This window comes from Pongo abelii, chromosome 13 (genome assembly GCF_028885655.2).
Source record: "Pongo abelii isolate AG06213 chromosome 13, NHGRI_mPonAbe1-v2.0_pri, whole genome shotgun sequence".
NCBI classification, from domain to species: domain Eukaryota; kingdom Metazoa; phylum Chordata; class Mammalia; order Primates; family Hominidae; genus Pongo; species Pongo abelii.
In genome coordinates, this window is record NC_071998.2 from 87,373,387 (window position 1) to 87,392,857 (window position 19,471).

The window sequence follows — 19,471 nt, forward strand, 5'->3', positions numbered from 1 at the left end:
CTTAGCCCAGACAGAGTTGCAGCATTACAAAAGGGAAACCCCAGCTTCAGCTGGGAGTGGGAGCACAGAGACCCCAGCATGGAAGCAGGACCTTCTGATGGGTCAGACGGCTTCTGCATGGCAGAGAAAGGGACTGTGACCCGGTGGCAAAGCTGTTACAACCACTCACTATGGCTCAGAAATGATATTATTGGCCAAATTCCTACCATTAACTCATATCTGCCTACTTAATAAGCTTTACCCTGTAGCTGGTTAGTTTATAGGAACAGCCGCCTAAAATACTCTCACTGGATATTTTAATTGAAAATCAGTGTGTGCAGCAGTAATTTCCAAGATATAATTTTGAGTGTGCCTTTCTCCATTTCTAATAGTATATCATAAAACTTCTTCCCACACAACAATAACAAAACAAAACAAAAACTCTGTTTATTCTACATTCCAGAAACTACCTAACTCTAACTCTGTTGCTGAACCAAGCACAAATAAATCACTGACACTTTAGGGATCACATTGCTCAGCCTGCAGCAGGCAGTGCCAGCCCAGCTCTGCCTAGGTGAGGACAGGTCATCTCCACGACATAGGTGGAAGGGAAGCAGAGTGCCTCCTCCTCACCTGCTCGAGAACCAGAATGTGGGGACCTCTGTGGCCCATCACAGAAGGACCCCACCCCTGGTGACTAGCCCCTCCCCTCGTTCAAACTTGGATCAAGTGCCCAGTTTTGTTTTGTTTGCTTCTTCTCCAGAATTCCTCCCACATAAGCCTGTGTCCTGTACCGGGGTCAAAGAGGAAAAGCCACAACCAACCCTAACGTCTGCTCTGATGAAGCATCAGATAGCAAGAAGGTCCACAGCATTTCTGAGCAGCCACTCCCCTCCCCTATTTCCTCCTCCAGCACCCAGGGCACGGGGGAGGGCAACAGGAGCCACAGCAGCAGGTGGGACTGAGGCGCCCCAAAAGCCCACGTGGCGTCCCCAGCTCATCTTCCTGCTGACTACACGTGCGCAGCCAGACCCACAGGAGGCAGTGGCCCCAGCTGCGGGAGGTCCAGAGTAACCCTTCTCAAGGACTCACAGCCGCCCACCTCACCTGGATGATGACAAAGACTCCACAGCTGCCCACCTCACCTGGATGATGACTTCTTTTGCTTTATATTCCTCTTGCAGGGCCTTGGAAAATGCGCACACAAATGCCTGGAGCAAGAAGGAGAGACACCTGAGGCCCCAGAGTGAGCTCCCTCGTCAGAGCCAACTTCCTCTGACTTCAAGGGGCACTGCAGAGACACTACCTGCTAGACTTTAAAATAGAGTGGGGAACTCTGGGTACGGAGGTTATGGAGTTTCAGCTGCACAGGGTGAATATGTTCTGGAGATCTACTATACTGCATGGTGACAAAAGCTAACAATCATAGACCACATACCTGAAAATTGCTAAGCAAGTAGATCTCAGGGGTCCTCACCATAAAAAAAAAACCGGTAAGTATGTGAGGTCATGGATACGTTAATTCGCTTGATTTGATCATTTCACAACATATACATATATCAAAATATCACCTTGCATACTATAAATAGACACAATTTTTATTTGTCAAATACGCCTTAATAAAGCTGGAGAGTGGAGCAGAAAGAGGGTAAGGGAAAAAATGAACCAGCTTGCCTTGATGGGAGTTAGCACTTCATCCCCCGGTCTGGGAAGAGGACCTCCCACTCAGCAGGAAAGTCTGTTTTGGGATAAATCCATCCCTAGGGCCACTGCATAGATTAACCTCCCTTGTACAGCACCCCCTCCTCCTCAGGCTGTTTTTATGACTAGGGCATGGGGACACCAGGCTAGATCTCCCAGTCTGGAAGGAAGCTACAGTGTCATTTGTCAGCAGGAAGATGGCAAAGGCTCTCAGAGGAGGTGAATGGGGCTGGCATCCCCAGAGGCTGGCCAAGCTGTGCACCGCAGGGCTTCGTGTGCCCAGAGCAGGTGCTTTATTCTAATTTCCTCTTGGACTTCCCAGTGACTAGCTCAGCCCTGCACATAAGAGAGCGTCTCCGGGCAAACCTTTCCAACAACTTGCCAGATGATCAAAGGAAATTGCCAACTGGGAGAAATAAGAGGAAGAAGGAAGAGACTTGGAAGTCAAGACATCACTCACCTTGGAAGCTGAGTACATGGAGTAGAGAGGCCAAGGAAACAGGGCTATCCCGGAAGAAATGTTCAGGATGAGACCTTTCCGCCTGAAAGGCAAAGAAGCAAAGTTCCCATGGCTTTGTTGCCCTACCCGACCTTGAGTACAAAGAAAACAAAGGGGACCCTGTGAACACTGCCAGACTCGGCCCTTTCTAGGCTTCCGCAAGTGCTACGGGCTCAGCTTCTAGGAATGGTAAGTGAACTTTCCCTACCTTTCCCTGGAGGGGGCCACACAGCGATGTCTGAACTTCCCCTACCTTCCCCTGGAGGGCACCACACAGCGATGTCTGAATTCCCGCCGCACAGTGATGCCACCTGGCAGTCATGTGACATCACATAATGTGAGGGGCTTGCTCCTGGAAACAGAGGCTGTGCTACAACTGAGGTCTCTCCACCAAAATACTGATAACCAGTTCAGCTCAGGATTTAAGGGGAGAGAATCCTTCTCCCTTAAATGTGACCACATGAGCTGCCGGTCCCTTTGGACTCAGGACCCACAGCAGGACAGATGTCACACGGTGGAATATTGTCTTGGATAGAATTTCACAGTCCAGGACCTGCTCACACAGATACCCTATGCAAGTCTCCAGGAGCCTTACTTGTCCTTTTGAAATTCAATATTCTTAATCCTTCCCAATTAAACGGATTCAATGGAGGGGCAGGGGACAAGAAACTGCAAATTAGAATCCAAGGCCAAGCCCCTTCTTCCTCTAGGGAAGATAAGCTATCAAGCATTTGCTTTTAATGAACACACCTGAGAAAAACCAACTCACAAATGGGCATTGGAATAGGGTGACATAAATATGGAATAAGTGGAGGAGCTGACACAGCAGCAATTTTCACACTAAATCGGAGTATTCTCTCTGACAAAAGCTGAAATTCCTAACAAAGAGATGGTCCTGATCTCGGGCCAACTTCTGAAGTTTTCTTTTACACTCAACATTAGTTAATTTTTCTTTAATCCAGTGTGTGCTGAAACTGCCGTTCTCTTCCTCCCTCCGATGTGTGTTACATTTGACCTTCACATAAGCTTGTCTATTTGCAGAGCTGGCCTGGCCCAGAATGTTATGTTTTTTTTTCCCATAATCACTGTGTGCTTTCATCATAGCTGTTATCGTTTGTTAAAGCACAGCCAGATGGACTCTGTGTCCCCAGTCCCTGAGTTAGCTGACCGCCAGGGCAGGGAGGCCATGTTGCTCCACACCTTTTTGAAGAAGGCCTTACCTTGATTCCATATGTTTCAGAATTAGCTGTGTCATCTACAAGAGAAGGCCAAAGGTAAGCCCGACAAGGAACTAAGTAGTAGTGCAAGGGGGCAGGATGGAAACAGGGAAGGGAGCGCGGGAGGAAGCTGGGAAAGAGCCTCATCTTCTCAGATGGGCTTGAAAATTCCTGGCACTCATTGGAGGTCACTCTGGCCACATTAGAGTCTGGCTGGAACCCACAGGAGCCAACCTAGACAAATGACAGGCTGCTCTGGGGCCTCTGGTTTCTTCCCCCCAAAGCTAATGTCTTCCTGGAAAATGAGGGCAGTGAAAAATTGGGGGAATTGGCTTATAGCTGTGGGACCAACACTGAGGTTCCCATGATACTCTTCATTCTGTGGGACAGGCAAAAGTGGACCGGCCATGAGTTGGAATTGGGGAACTACGGGGAAACCTAACAAGACTCTGTAGAGAGAAGGACACCTCTCTGAATCAACAGCAACCGCTTACGCAGCCTGCAGCTAGGCTGTGAAATAGCTCTGTGGACACAGCGCATGGCCACTCCTGTGTATTGGAATTACAAGAGCCTTGAGAGGCCCCTTCCCCTCCCAGCCTAGAGACCCCTGAAAAGGTCTTCCCTGCCATTTCAGGAGCCTAAAAGAACTTTTTGTTTCAAAATTACAAGGTACACATTTTACAAATGAAGGAAGAGGCAACCCCATGGACTGAAATGTTCTCTGAGGTAGAATTGATGCAATCAGGCCTGGCAGGCCTGGAGCAGATCCTGAATGCAGCAGGTTTGAGACAAGGGACCCAAGTGAAAGGAGAGGGGTGGAGACATCAAGGCACCTGGGGACCGGAAGACACAGGCTGCCCATTTCTCCATGCTGTCCAGGGGCCCTGCAGCAGCTCCTCAGAGGTGCCCGCTCCCAGGCCAGGCCCCAGCCTGTCTCAGAGCCTCCAGGGAACGTCTTCTCTGCTGGGGGGCCAGAGGGCCAGGGGGCCAGGGCAGTGGAGGGGGTGGGGCTCTCTAGAACCACTGGGCTGCCTCTGCAACACTGGATTTTAGGGAAGAAGAGGGAGGATGAGGGCCGAGTTAGTGTCAGCCCGCTTTCCGTGAATGACTTCCTAGGGATATTATATGAGCCTTGTCAGCCAGCATCCACATTGCCTCAAAGCCTCCCAAATGAACTCACTAGCCCTGTTGGCTGAATGATCCCAATTAGAGAGACAACACTGAATCTTGTGGGTCCCTGCCTCAAGGCTTCCAATATTCAGTTTCTTATTCCACCTTCCCTTTGCCCTCAAACGCATATTCTCCCATCCCTGCCCCAAAAGAGAACTCGACCATCTCCAGATGGCTTCTTTAAAATAGTGCAGCTTCACCAGTCATGCTTCTAACCAGCACGGTTCACTGGGGCATGGTATACTTAGAAGCTAAACTTCAATTTATTTTCTTTGTTACTTAGGGAACTTAGTGTCTATTAATATATAATTTTTTTAAACAAATCAAAGCATTTCTCTGCTAAAGGAGTCAGAGGGTTGTCAAGTGCATTTGAGAAATGCCTATGATCAAACAGCCCAAGACTAAAAGGTCAGTTGTAAAATAACGTGAAAGACTTCAGTGATAAGGCTGCAGATGACAGACATATAAAACTCATAATTACATCAGCTGGGGGCTCCAAAAAGCCATCCATTGCTAAGCACAAAAAGATGTGTGTACCCAATAGCAACTGAGCAGGAAACCATAAAATACCAGCATGCTTACAGAAAAACAACCAAATAGTTATTGTCAGCCCAAATTATTCACCTGAAAAAAAATTTTTTTTGTCTACTCTGCCTCCATTTCCCCTCCTTATCTTAACAGCAACCTGGCTTTCTTTGGGAAATCTGTCCTCCCCTACTGCCAGTCCACGTTGTTCAGATGGGTGAGACTGAGCCTTCTGCTACTCTCCAACCAGGGTCCCAGCTCCTTGAAATCAGGAATCAGACTTTACTCATCACTGCAGTCCCACTGACCTTCCAGAGCTGCCATATACAGCTGTGAATGTTGTGTACTGAGCAAGGTGTGGGGTTAGTGCAGGTGGGAAGCTCAGAGCTCACTCACAAGCCACGTGCCCTAGTAGAGGAAGAGGGCTTTATCCCAGAGGAAGGGGAAACACGTCATTCACACAAAATCCTCGTCTACTCACCAAGTCACGCAGCCACAAGCTGTGACCATTCTTAAACAGTACCTTTCTCTAAATTGTCTACATAGGATAGCTTTGAGGGACTCATGCTATACATCTTTGTACAGCTGACCCTCATCAAAGAACTTGAATGCTGAATGGTGCCTAAGACATCTCTTGATCCACAGCCATTTTTTTTTTCTTTTGGAGACAGAGTCTTGCTCTGTCGCCCAGGCTGGACTGCAATGGCACAGTCTCGGCTCACTGCAACCTCTGCCTCCCCAGTTCAGGCGATTCTCCTGCCTCAGCCTCCTGAGTAGCTGAGATTACAGGTGCCTGCCACCATGCCTGGCTAATTTTTGCATTTTTTAGTAGAGACAGGGTTTCACCATGTTGGACAGGACGGTCTCCAACTCCTGACCTCAGGTGATCCACCTCGGCCTCCCAAAATGCTGGGATTACAGGCATGAGCCACCGCGCCCAGCTGATCCACAGCCTTTTAATAGCAGATGCAGAATGTCAAGTTCAAGGAGGCTACATAACTTGTCCAATGCTGTCCAACTAATTAGTAGCTGTGCTGGGACCAGAACACAGATGAATTTGAGCTTTGATTCAACAAATATTTATTGAACAACAAAAGTCCAGAAAATCCAAGACACACCCTCCGTCAGTTTTCCAGAGTGAGCTTTCCTCTATCTACAAAGCCTAAAATTAGAGGAAGATACTAATTTTTTTTAGAGTTGCCTTGGAATCCTGAATACGTTTCAGCATCATCGAGCTTAGTATGTTCTGACGTGTGACAAAACTGAAAGCAGAAATAGAATTCAGATACAAGGGAGAGTTGAATCCATTACTGTATTTTCTAGATGAAAAACAGAACAAGACAATTACAAGACCACGACATGGCCTCTCAACTAAGTGTGGTTCGATTTCAAAGAATCCTGCTTCTACAGTGGATGGGCACAATTCTCCTGAGTTGCCAAATTTCAACAGTTACTACATGTTAATGCATTTCGCACATATATTGATCACATACCTTGACTACGGAGGTGATGTTACAATGGATGAGGCTCTGTAATAAATAATCACAACCACACATCAGCCGGATGATTAAAGAAATTCTCCTGGAAAGTAGTTGGTGCTAAAGAACCATGAAGTGGGCCAAAGTGCATGTCTGAACGGTTTCATCACTCACCCTGCAAATTAGGCTCATAACTGCCTTCCAGCAAGCATGCACTAGCATCAAGAAACATCTGACTCCCATTCTGTCATTCTGTACCTACGTCATCTTGACTAGACGTCAATTAAGAGTTTCCTGGAAAACTTGGAACTATGTTCCTGGAGGAATATAAATACGGTTTTTCAAAGGGAGCTACTCCATTCCCAGCTGGAGGAAGAGGGGTTAGCCTATGTGAGTCTAGGAGAACAGAAAGGCAAATGGTTGTATAATATAAGGTAGAAGTTCTGGGCTATGGAGGGCAGGTAAAGAAACCACTAGAATCACCCAAGATAAAGAGAAAGGACAAGAGGACAGACACAGACACTAGCACAAACAGACACACACAGGCAGAGGAGCAACCCTGGAACTTGCTGCATGGAGAGACATAGATTTGTGCCAGAAACACAGTGTGGGAGACAGAGCCCACACAGGAGATGTGTGGTCCAGAGAGGAGTTCAGGAGTTTGGTGAGGATGTGCAGCAGCGCCCAAGCAGTCTGGCATTATCATCCAGTGCAGCAGACTCGGGGCTTACACAGGACGATGGGATACCTGCAGAAGTGGGGAATGGAAGCATGAGAGCCTGTTCAGATTGGTGTAGCCCTAATGACTCCAAAGGTCAGGGCCTAAGGAAGGGTCAACAAATTGTGCCTTCAAAAACTGTTAAATGCGGCCGGGCACAGTGGTTCACGCCTGTCATCTCAGCACCTTGGGAGGTCGAGCCAGGCGGATTACCTGAGGTCAGGCATTCAAGACCAGCCTGACCAACATGGTGAAACCCTTTCTCTACTAAAAATACAAAAATTAGCTGGGCGTGGTGGTAGGCGCCTGTAGTCCCAGCTACTCAGGAGGCTGAGGCAGGAGAATCGCTTGAACCCGGGAGGCGGAGGTTGCAGTGAGCCGAGATCATGTCACCGCACTCCAGCCTGGGCGACAGAGGGAGACTCCATCTCAAAAAGAAAAAAAAAGAACTGTTAAATCCATTAAAAATGTACTCCCAACCAACAATGGCAGTCATGGATCTGAGCCAAGTTTACCGAACTTACAATCCTGCCAGCCATAGAATTTGTGTCATGTACTTCCCTCACACTGAAAGTTAAACAAATCTTAGTACCTGGGAAGACAGAGAAAGCCAAAGAGCTGGTCTTCTCCCATATATGTTTACAGCTGCAAATGTGTTAGGCAGAATTACCCTTTATAAAGTGGAGTGCAGCACCCCAGAAGAATAGGACAATGGACAGGTAAGTTTTGATGTGCAGAGAAGGAGGAAGATGTCCCTATCCTAGAGATATCGTGAAAAGTGGTACTCTTGACTGTGGATCAAGTGCTAAGGTGAAGAGAAAAGGGGGCCTCAATACATACAGTCCAGGATTTCGGCCAGATGCACGCTTCCATCACGCCTTCCCAGGCCTGACTCATTACCCAGCCAGGGGACCCAGAACCTGGGTGAGAGGAATCTATACACAGAAGAGCACAAGTCTACCTGGATTTCATCTGGTGCATTCAGGAAATGGCTTGGGAGAAGGTTTGGAAGCATTCCGACATTGTTGACTGGCAGAAAGAAGCAAAACAAAAACGTGTCAGAAGATCAGGTGGGAGATTTTCCCAAAGAAACATGTACAAACAGATTGACATGTAAGGTTGTTCATCGCAGCATGATTTGATAACGGTGAGGAAACTGGGGGAAATTTTTGTCCAGTAATAGGAGACACCTTCAGTGAATCATGGGGTTGTCATATATTGGAATGCAGTGTAGTCATTAAAAACTATGGCTGGGCTGCTTACATGGGAGAACATGCATGATGTAAGTTTTTTTTAAATATATGACAAAACAGCACATACATATAATTCCAGTTTTGAAAATATGTGTGTTTAGGATTAGAAAAATATGCACCAAAATGCTATCTCAGAATATTGGGATTTTAAGAGATTCATATTTATTTTATCAGCCTGTCTATTCTTTCCAATTTTTCTGCAATGATATGCTGTACACTTTCATATGTAAAAATGTAATTATTTCTAAAATTCAGCAGAAGGTTTAGAAATCCAATTTGACTTTCTTCTATATATACTATAAACACTGCACTGTGCACGTGGCCATAAAGTACCTTGTCTGTAAATCATTACAGAAATAAATATTATCTTGTTTTCTGAATAAGAAAGAGAGTCAATTCTCAACTAACTGTACTGTTTCATGGATCAATCACAGCAATGTTTGCTTGCTAAACTAATTCCTTTAGGCCAATGTTTCTGGGATTCTTTTTCTGCCAAATGTCAACGTCAGTTCCATAAAAGAAAATTCATTTTAATATTAGAAAATATAGTTGGTCCGGCCAGGTGCAGTGGCTCACACCTGTAATCCCAACACTTTGGGAGGCCAAGGCGGGTGGATCACGAGGTCAGGAGTTTGAGACCAGCCTGGCCAATATGGTGAAACCCTGTCTTTACTAAAAATACAAAAATTAGCTGGGCATGGTAGCGGGCGCCTGTAGTCCCAGCTGCTTGGGAGACTGAGGCAGGAGAATCGCTTGAACCTGGGAGACAGAGGTTGCAGTGAGCTGGGATCACACCACTGCACTCCAGCCTGGGTGACAGAGCGAGACTCCGTCTCAAAAAAAAAAAAAGAAAATATAGTTGGGGGTTGAAATATGAAATATGTATGTTTGATACATTCCAAACCAATATATAAATTTTTTTATTCAGTAATGCCTCTAGAAGAAGTGTGCTTTGATATTCAACTTAATGGGACAGCTTAAAATACAGTCATGGTTTGAGTACAAATCACCATGAAATAATCAAATGTCACTAATCAGTGTCAGGTTATTTCACTGATGTATGACAACAAGCTTTGCATCTTGCAATTTACTCACCTAAAATTCCAATTTCTAAGCCTGTAAGTTTTTCTTTAATATGCTCATAGATGTCATCTTTTGTAAAATCTGCTTGTATAATCTTCACACTCCTCCCTGTAGTCCGCTCTACATGAGAGACAACAGTTTTTTTTAATGAACAGGGATCCAAATGCCCCCTCGCCCATGAAGTTTCCCCCAATGCTCCTGTATTACCTGAGCAGACATTGAAGAGGACAGCCTATTGCCCCAAATAAAAATGGAACATGGCTCTGGGTAAATGTTGGGAGTGCTAAGATTGGTGAATGGTGGTTCCTACATGTCTCTAAGAGTTACTGCAGGGACACGTATATGCATTAAGATAGATTTACTGCAGCAGTTCTCAAAGTGGAGTCCACAAACCACAGCATCAGGGTTACAGGGAAACTTGTCAGAAATGCAAATTCTCGGGCTCTACCCCAGACCTACTGCGTCAGAAACTCTGTGGGTGGAGCCCAGCCAGCCACCTGCTTAACACACCTCCGAGAGACTCTGCTGCTTGCTCAAGTTCGAGACCCCGGACTGACAGCTGTAAAAGCAAGGTCTGACACTGCCTCTGCTCACAAGTGTCAAGTCTCCTCCACACAGACCCAGCAACTCTTTGTATTTGTCCAATGCTTTAGCATTCACAGAGCATTTACACACACAATGTCTTATGGTCATCGTCCCTACAACCTTCTAAAGTAGGCATTATGACTTTCATTTTCCAGAGGAGAAAATGAAGGCTCAGAGAAGCTAACTGATGTAGCCAAGACCATCCACTCTCTGGTCACTCCACATTCAATGCGCTCCCCACTACTCTGTGTTAACTTGCCTTCTGCGGGAGTTTTCCGTCAGATGTGAAAGCTACAGAGTTTACCAGTGGCTTGGTGAGCTGCTTTGCTTTGGAGTTAGCCAGTATTTGTGGGCCAAGCAATCTTGAGGCATAGTTTGGGGGTGGACAATGCTTTCAGTCCAAAGACACTACTTGCTTTTCAAAAGGATGATAAAAAGTACATTTCAGCATTGTGAGGCAAACACTGAAGAATGTCTCGGTCCTAGTCAAAGTTACTTCTGATATCCAGACACAGAACAAAAGCAGAATTCATGGGTTCAAGGGCACTGTGCTTCACAGTGTGACTGCACAGCCCACACCTCCCACACCCATCTCCTGTCCCAAATCTCCCCCAGGGAAACAAGGCTTACCCCTGACAGCCCACCATAGTCTTCACAAGTCTCCATAACTAAAGTCTCATCCCTTTGAGTTAAAGAGTTTGTTAATTATTAAATTAATAATTATTAAAATTCAAAGGTCCCAAAAGAAATATGATTATCATTATTAACAAAAGAACACTTCAGAGCAAATCATCATAATAAAATATTATGATATAAAAGTTGCCTCAGGGTTGTACAGTGTACAACTGCCACATCCTTACATGATGATCCTGGATCAAAACTGTTTATAAAATCTGACAAACACCAATAAGCATTGTACCTCATCCTCCTGCAAAGAGCAGAGCACAGACATGGGGAAGGGAAGTCCCAAACACCGATCTTGCTTTTGAAGGGAGTGGCAGAAGCAACCAGGCAGCCTGCTGGCTCAAGGATATGCTGTACACTTTCATATGTAAAAATGTAATTATTTTTAAAATTCAGCAATTAGTTAATTAGTTAATTCAGGAATTAGTTTAGCAAATAAACATTGCTGTGATTGATCCATGAAACAGTATAGTTAGTTGAGAATTGACTCTCTTTCTTATTCAGAAAACAGTGTATCATTGCAGAAAAATTGGAAAGCCTGCTCAAGGTTAAGCAGGGCTGATGTAGCAATGAAGGCACCCACCCAAAGGAGAGAGCGGACCTGTTTGTGCCTCAGTTTGTTCCTGCTTCCCCCAGCCCACAGAGCCAGTGTGCACTAAAGCTGACACCTTCTATCCCGCCCTCTGCTTTGTAACCAGGCTCCCCAGGAGAGCTGGTGCCCCAGGCTCTGAGAGCAGATGTGGGGATGCCAAGTACATCAACTGGCATGGTGGGAGCAGGCTTGGTTGGTGGGCTCCACACACATCTCCCTTATTTGGGGGGTCACTCACCGATCTCTGTGGCAATGGCCTCTAGTTTTTCCAGCGTCCGGCTAATAAGGACAACATTGAGTCCACGTTTTGCTAGCTGAGAGTGGGAGTGAAAAACCAAAAGAGACAAGGAAGGATGATGAGCAGACAGGGAGGACTTGTGTTAAGGTGACTTGGTCCCGAGGCTGTGCACATACTGGCAGGGTGACGTGGTTGCTTCACCTGGGTTTAAGTGTGCAGAATGTGACAAAGCTTTCTGGGCTGGGAACAACACAACCCCAATGGGCCAGGCTAACTAGTACAGCCATCATGATACGAGTTAACACTTGTTGTGTGTTTATTGTGTGCCGGGAACTTTTCTAAGTGCTTTCCTTGTCCAGGCCCACAAACTGAAAGTGCTTCTCTGAAATTCATGGGCTCAGCTATGCATCAGAATTTAAAATACTGGGGACTTTATACTATATCTTATGTAGCAGGGGGTGGGGCAGCATCCCATAATAAAAGCAGTGTTTCTGCCCCAACATTTCTTTTTTGCAATAGAGTCTTGCTCTGTCGCCCAGGCTGGAGTGCAATAGCATAATCTCGGCTCACTGCAACCTCCACCTCCAGGGTTCAAGCAATTTTCCTGCCTCAGCCTCCCAAGTAGCTGGGATTACAGGCACGCGCCGCCAAGCTCGGCTAATTTTTGTATTTTTAGTGGAGACAGGGTTTCCCCGTGCTGGCCAGGCTGGTCTCCAACTCCTGACCGCGTATGATCCGCCCGCCTCAGCCTCCCAAAGTGCTGGGATTTCAGGCCTGAGCCACCATGCCCAGCCATCTGCTCCGACTTTTGAGCTGCTTCCTATGCACAAGTACATCCTTCTGTGGCTCACTCGACCTGAGACCTTTCTTCTGTTTTCTGAGTCCCAACAGAAGAGAAAACGGGATGGGGAGCACAGGGTAGAGAGCTGGACGCGTCCCCTGAGATCAGCAGGGCGGCCCTGCAGAGTGGATAACGCCTGGACTCCAGAGGGCTGCGTGACGGGGTGGGGAGCTGTGTGCTTCACACAGAGCAGTCGGAGAGATTCTGCGGGGGACACGTAAACGTGGAGCGCTGGGGGATCACAGGCCGCTGGAGATGTGTCTGTACCTAAAACTGCTACCAGTGAGAAAAGTTAGAGATTTCCTGAAAGACGAAAGGAAAAACCAACATTCATTTAAACAGAGACGGATGACATTTGAAGTAGTGACAAAGGCCCCACTTTATTGAAATCTGTCTCTGTGGTTTCAGTCAAATGATTCATACTGTTATTTTCTTTAATTGTGATAAAATACACATAACAAAATCTACCACCTTAACAAAAATGTGGAATACTTTACAAATTTCTGTGTCATCCTTGGGAACTCATGCTAATGTTCTCTGTATGGTTCCAATTTTAGTATATGTGTTGCAGAAACAAGCACTACACTGTTATTTTAAAAAGTTACGTATTATAGGCTGGGCACGGTGGCTCACACCTGTAATCTCAGCACTCTGGGAGGCCAAGGCAGGCAGACCACTTGAGGTCAGGAGTTCAAGACCAGCCTGGCCAACATGGTGAAACCCTGTCTCTACTAAAAACACAAAAAATAAAAAATAAAAATAAATAACTGAGCATGATGGCACACGCCTGTGATCCCAGCTACTCGGGAGGCTGAGGCAGGAGAATCGCTTGAACCCAGGAGGTGGAGGTTGCAGTGAGCCGAGATCGTGCCACTGTACTCCAGCCTGGGCAACAGAGCAAGACTCCGTCTGAAAAAAAAGAGTTACATATTATAGAAAACACATAAGAAGCTGAATTATGAATTATGGTCTATAATATATAGTCTCCGATAGCCAGCAATTCACTATGGCCCACGGTCTCAGAATCACCCAAGGAGACGTCAAAAAAAAAAAACACTGATTCCCACCAAACCGTCTGATATGGTTTGGATCTCATGTCAAATTGTAATCCCCAGTGTTGGAGGTGGGGCCTGGTGGGAGGTGATTGGATCGTGCGGGCCATTTCTCATGGTTTAACACCATCCCCCAGGTGCTGTCGTGGTAAGAGTGAGTCATCTGCGGATCTGGTGGTTTAGAAGTGTGTAGCACCTCCCCCTTCTCTTCCTGCTGCTCCAGCCATGAGAAGTGCTCGCTCCAGCTTTGCCTTCCTCCATGTTTGTAAGTTTCCTGAGGCCTCCGAAGCCAAACAAATGCCAGCATCATCCTTCCTGTACAAGCCTGCGGAACTGTGAGCCAATTAAACCTCTTTTCTTTATAAATTACCCAATCTCAGATATTTCTTTATTGCAGTGCAAGAACGAAATAATACACCATCCCGATAAAAATCTCTGGGATGGAAGCCTCAGGATTTTCATCTTTTTCTATTTGTATTTATTAAATTATACTATTATATGCACAAATACATCCTCATTGTAGAAGATTCCAACAATGTCAAGGAAACAAATGTCTCCAAGGCTGCCCTTGCCCATTTCCCCGCCCACCCCTAGGCTCCCACCACCTTTAGTTTGTTGTTGAACCTTCTCTAACTATCTCTACATTTACGGGCATATATAGGCACATATAGAAATAAAGGCTTGTTTTGTGGGTTTTATTTATTTTTATCCTATATAAATGACATTATAAGCAGTGTCCTGCAATATTCTTTTTAACTTAATGACGTATTTTGTCTCTAAGAATCGTATCTATTTCCATAGCAGTCCACGAAGAACCACTTGATTCTTTTCTATTGCTCCATGGTATTCTAGAGTTCACCTTTGAATGAGCACTTAGGGTGTTTTCAAGTTTTCCTATTACCACTCTTGCTACAGTGCAAGCCCTTCTACATAGCTCTTACAATGAGTAAACTAATTCCTATATACTGTATAGGAATATCTGGGACTACAGATGCATGCCATCATGCCTGGCTAATTCTTTATTTTTTGTAGAGATGAGGTCTCACTATGTTGGCCAGGCTGGTCTTGAACTCCTGGGCTCAAATAATCTTCCCGCCTCAGCCTCCCAAAGTGCCAGGATTACAGGGGTGAGCCACCCCACCCAGCCCCTTTATTGTTATCCAGTTATCCAATTATCAGTGGGGCTGAGCATCATTTGCTATGTTATGTGTGAATTACCAGTATATACCCCTTGCCCATTCTTCTATGGAGTAACTTATCATTTTCTTATCAATTTGTAGAAGTTGTATATATCCCAGCTATTGATTATTTGCCTGCCATGTACATAGCAAGTATTTTCTACTTTGTTTCTGGTGCCATGTCATATATACTACTTGTAATGTTATCAAATTTGTGAATGTTTTCCTTGTTTTATATGTTCTTTTTGATTTTCCTTACCTTCAAGGTAATTGTTTATTTTTGAGAATGGTATGAGATTGAAATAATTCCACAATGTGTTTTTCAAATTGGGTGCCTAATTGTCTCAACAACATTCTCCACTTTGTCCATTCATTCCTAATTTAAAATGTTGACTTAGTCATTTGCTCAATTCTCATGTGTGCCTGAGACTGTTTCTGGTCTATCAGTACTGTTCCACTGACCTATTTATCAATCTCCACACCAGGGCCACTTATGATTTAATCATAATCTTATATTAGCCTTTGATAACTTTCCAATATTTGCATATTTTTGGCCTCATTATCTTAGCTGACCCCTCCTGTACAATGTTAAGGAAGACCCTACCGTTTATTATTCTCTTTCAAAATTTTATTTCATCTTCTTTGTTTAATCTTCCAAATAAATGACAAAATTGTCTAGACAAGTATTGAGGTAGGGATATTTAGGGAAAAATTTATATCTTTGCAGGAATCAGTTGTCTTACCCATAAGTATATTATAGTATCCATTTTTTTTTCAAATCTCATATAGTCTTCTAAACATTTAGAAGTTTTTTCATGTAAATCCTGGACATTTCTTGTTAGGTTTGTGTTAATTAGGATAACATTAGTTGCTGTAACAAATAACTCTATAATTTCAGCAGTTTAACACGAAGGAAGTCTGTTTCTGTCTTATGTAGCAGACCCTATTTCACATTTGGGAACTCATTCAGGACCCAAAGCTGAGAGAGGGTTTGTCATCTTTACCGCCGGGTCTCTAAGATTGCCCTGGGCTTTGCCATCCAGCTAGTGCCGGATTGAGAGAGGCTGGAGAAGATATGCCTCTCTGTTAACCACCTTGATCAAGAAGTGACCCGCATCCTTTCCGCTTGCTTTCATTTGCAGAATGAGTCGCATGGCCTCACACAGATGTCAGGGAGCCTGGGAAGCGCCCTGCTGGGAGCCACTTACCAGCTGCAACTCCACCCTAAGGAAGAGAGAGTAGGCATCTGGGTGGACATTGAGTTGTTCCTGCCGCCAGGATCTTATGTTTATTCACTGCCTTGGTGACCTGAATTATTTTGGATAGAAGACACTTCAGGATTAAATAGGTAGGTTCAATTCTTGTCTCTACCACTTATTTCCGTCAGCGCAAGTCAGTTGTTCTGGGGATCATAGAAGGGAATACATTCAAAAGTGTGCGGCGTGGCCGGGCACATTGGCTCATGCCTGTAATCCCGGCACTTTGGGAGGCCGAGGTGGGTGGATCATGAGGTCAGGAGTTCGAGACCAGCCTGACCAACATGGTGAAACTCTGTCTCTACTAAAAATATAAAAATTAGCCGGGCATGGTGGCGCATGCCTGTAGCCCCAGCTACTCAGGGGGCTGAGGCAGGAGAATTACTTGAACCCAGGAGGCTGAGCTTGCAGTGAGCCGAGATCACGCCATTGCACTCCAGCCTGGGCGACAGAGCAAGACTCCGTCTCAAAAGAAAAAAAAAAAAAGTGTGTAGCAGAGAATCTGTCACATAAGAAGCCCTCAGTTGTGTTACCTATTTTTCTATATATTCAATTTGTTATTAATTGTGAATGAGAGCTCTTTACGCAGCCACCTCGAAGAATTTTTTATTTGTTCTGATAGTCTGTTCATCAGTATTTGGTTTTCGCCATAGACAATAGTATTCTCTACAAAGAGTACAGTTTTGTCCCTTTCTTTCTAATATTTGCATATTTTTGGCCTCATATCTTGGCAGACACCTCCTATACAATGTTAAGCAGTTGCGGTAACAGCAAACATACTTGCCTTGCTCCCTACTCTCCTGAGAACACTTACAGCGTTTCTCAGGATGCAAACATGAGCTTTCCTGTCACTTCTGGTAGATATTCTTTATCAATTTAAGAACAGTTACATCTGTTCCTTTTTTCCAAATTGCTTTTTTAATAAACTGCTGGATTCAGTTTGCAAATATTTAAATTGGATCATACTTCTCTGATGCTATCCTTGTCCCATTTTGGTATCCAAGTCATGCTAATCTGTCTAGATAATTTATAAAACATGTACGGGATCAACTTGTCCCAGGAGCTTCCCAGTTTTAAAACTGAAAGTCCTACATCTGAAATCACCTTTGCAAAAATTGTAACAGTGAGAAAATTATGGCAGTGAAAGAGATCTGATCTAACCAGCCCCTTGTCTTGCCCTTAAGCTTTCAAATTGTCCTTAATTATTCTTGGGTTTGGGCCAACCTAACTTTGGGAGAGACTTAGTTTATAATTTAAATTATAATAACCCGTTCCCAAAACTCAATCACCTTGGTAAAGCTAGTGAAGGGCCACCAGGCTAGGGAGAGGAGAAGACCCTGAATTCTGCTGAGGCGTAGACATAAAGGATTACCGATCATTATATCGGAGGTCACGAGATAGGCAACTTCCCCCAGTTACTCTTGCAGACAATATCACTATTGTAGAAACCAAGATTGGCCTTTTGAGATGTCTTTTCAGGTTTTTTACATTTCTGATGACTGATGGTACCACCTAGACCTGCCAGTCACTCCTGTGGTCTACCACGCAGCCGGCTCTGCGTGAATTAAGCTCTTTCTCTATTGCAGTTCTGCTGTCTTGATAAATCAGCTCTATTAGGCAGCACGCAAAATGAACCCATAGGGTGGTTACACATCCAAGGAACCCTCCAAGCCCAGAAAAATCAAACTAGTTAATCATCCTAGAAATATGGGGGGGCTTTTTCTTATTCCTTGAGGATTTGGTAATATTGTAAAAATGTCTGGACATTTTGTTCAGCCGTAGCTCTTCATAACTGCCTTTTTCATTTTTTTATGACTACTAATCTCTTGGTGTTTTTATATTTTCACAGAAAATTATTTATTTCATCCAGATTTTCAATTTCTTGGTCCAAAGATTTAAGTAGTATTTTCTTCCTCTCTTTTTCTTCTTCCTCTTCTTTCTTAAATAAATCTCCTCTTCTGTAGCTAAGTTCTTAAAATTGGTCCTTCTCTTTCTTTTTTTCCTCCTCCTCCTCCTCCTCCTTCTTCTCCTCCTCCTCCTTAGACAGCATCTCACTCATCACCCAGGCTGGAGTGCAATAGCTCAATCAGAGCTTACTGTAATCTTGAACTCCCAGGCCCAAGCAATCCTCCCACCTCAGCCTCCTGAGTAGCTGGGATTACAGATGTGTGCCACCATTCCTGGCTAATTTTCTAAATTTTTGTATATATGAGGTCTCACTACATTGTCCAGGCTAGTCTCAGACTCCTGGCTTCAAGAGATCCTCCTGCCTCTCCTTGCAAAGTGCTGGGATTATAGATAGGCATCAGCCACAGAGCCTGGCCTCTTTTTTTTTTTTTAATTTAAGATTTTTCAAAGATTTGTCTCTTATTTGGCATTTTTAAAGAATTAGGCCAGGCGCAGTGGCTCACGCCTGTAATCCCAGCACTTTAGGAGGCCAAGGCGGGCGGATCACGAGGTCAGGAGATCGAGACTATCCTGGCTAACACGGTGAAACCCTGTCTCTACTAAAAAATACAAAAAAAAAAAATTAGCCGGGCATGGTGGCAGGCACCTGTAGTCCCAGCTACTCGGGAGGCTGAGGCAGGAGAGTGGCGTGAACCCAGGAGGTGGAGCTTGCAGTGAGCCGAGATTACACCACTGCACTCCAGCCTGGGCGACAGAGCAAGACTCCATCTCAAAAAAAAAAAAAAGAATTGGTTTTGGTTGGTTTGGTTTAAACTGATCAATTCAGTTTCTTCCTACGTTTTCTATATCATCAGTTTTTGTTCTCTATTAATTTCCTCCTTATATCTCTTTTGGATTTTTTTATTATTCCTTTTCTAGAGTTTCTTGGAAGCTAAATCTATTTATAATCTTTCTTATTTTGTGATAGATGCATTTAAAGCGGAAAGTTTTCATCTGCATAGCACCTTGGCTGCAATTCATGAGAGTACCCACTTTTATTTTTTCTGCAATCTTAGAAGTACACTGGAGAATACTTTCTGAGTATAGGTGGGGATGGATATAGTTTTCTAACATTATTTTTAATTTTATTGCATGGTAGTCAGTGAATGTAATGGTATGTCTTTTGCTATTTGGAATCAGTCACAATTTCCTTTGTAGCCTAGTCAGTAGACCGTTTTTATGAATGGCTCCTGTATATACTTCAGGAATGTATGTGCAATCTTTGTTGGCTACCCAGTCTTATAAATAGTTGTCTATTAAACCAAACTAGAGGTTTACCAAATGCCCTACCAGATATTTGTTAACCCAGTATGAGAGGATATTCAAATTCCTTATAGCCTTAATTATTTCTTATTTATGTAATAAGATGTTACATTACAAGTTTCAACAGGAGTGCTAAGACACAATAGACATTAGATCACAAAAGGATTTCAGAGAAAGGACCTTGAAAAAAACTGTGATATTGTAAGATAACA

General features: G+C 44.4%; 1 protein-coding gene, 1 long non-coding RNA gene and 1 other non-coding gene across 3 annotated transcripts in view; 1 reads left to right on the forward strand and 2 right to left on the reverse strand.

Moving 5' to 3' along the window:
• The window catches only part of HSD17B3 (hydroxysteroid 17-beta dehydrogenase 3), a 69,111-nt gene that overhangs the window by 7,858 nt on the left and 41,782 nt on the right, over nt 1-19,471 (reverse strand). The window contains exons 3-9 of the mRNA XM_002819992.6: nt 11,723-11,798; nt 9,636-9,743; nt 8,249-8,316; nt 6,585-6,620; nt 3,400-3,434; nt 2,141-2,222; nt 1,125-1,190 (exon numbers count right to left, since the gene is read on the reverse strand). Of these exons, the coding sequence (XP_002820038.1) occupies nt 1,125-1,190; nt 2,141-2,222; nt 3,400-3,434; nt 6,585-6,620; nt 8,249-8,316; nt 9,636-9,743; nt 11,723-11,798 (471 nt within the window). The remainder of the gene's footprint in view (nt 1-1,124; nt 1,191-2,140; nt 2,223-3,399; nt 3,435-6,584; nt 6,621-8,248; nt 8,317-9,635; nt 9,744-11,722; nt 11,799-19,471) is intronic.
• On the forward strand, nt 3,307-7,291 carry LOC103891500 (uncharacterized). The gene is made up of 3 exons (XR_655745.4): nt 3,307-3,453; nt 4,066-4,177; nt 6,415-7,291. It is a non-coding gene; the product is annotated as an uncharacterized LOC103891500 (long non-coding RNA).
• Nucleotides 13,041-13,144, reverse strand: LOC112135109 (U6 spliceosomal RNA). Its single transcript, XR_002916407.1, has one exon. It is a non-coding gene; the product is annotated as a U6 spliceosomal RNA (small nuclear RNA).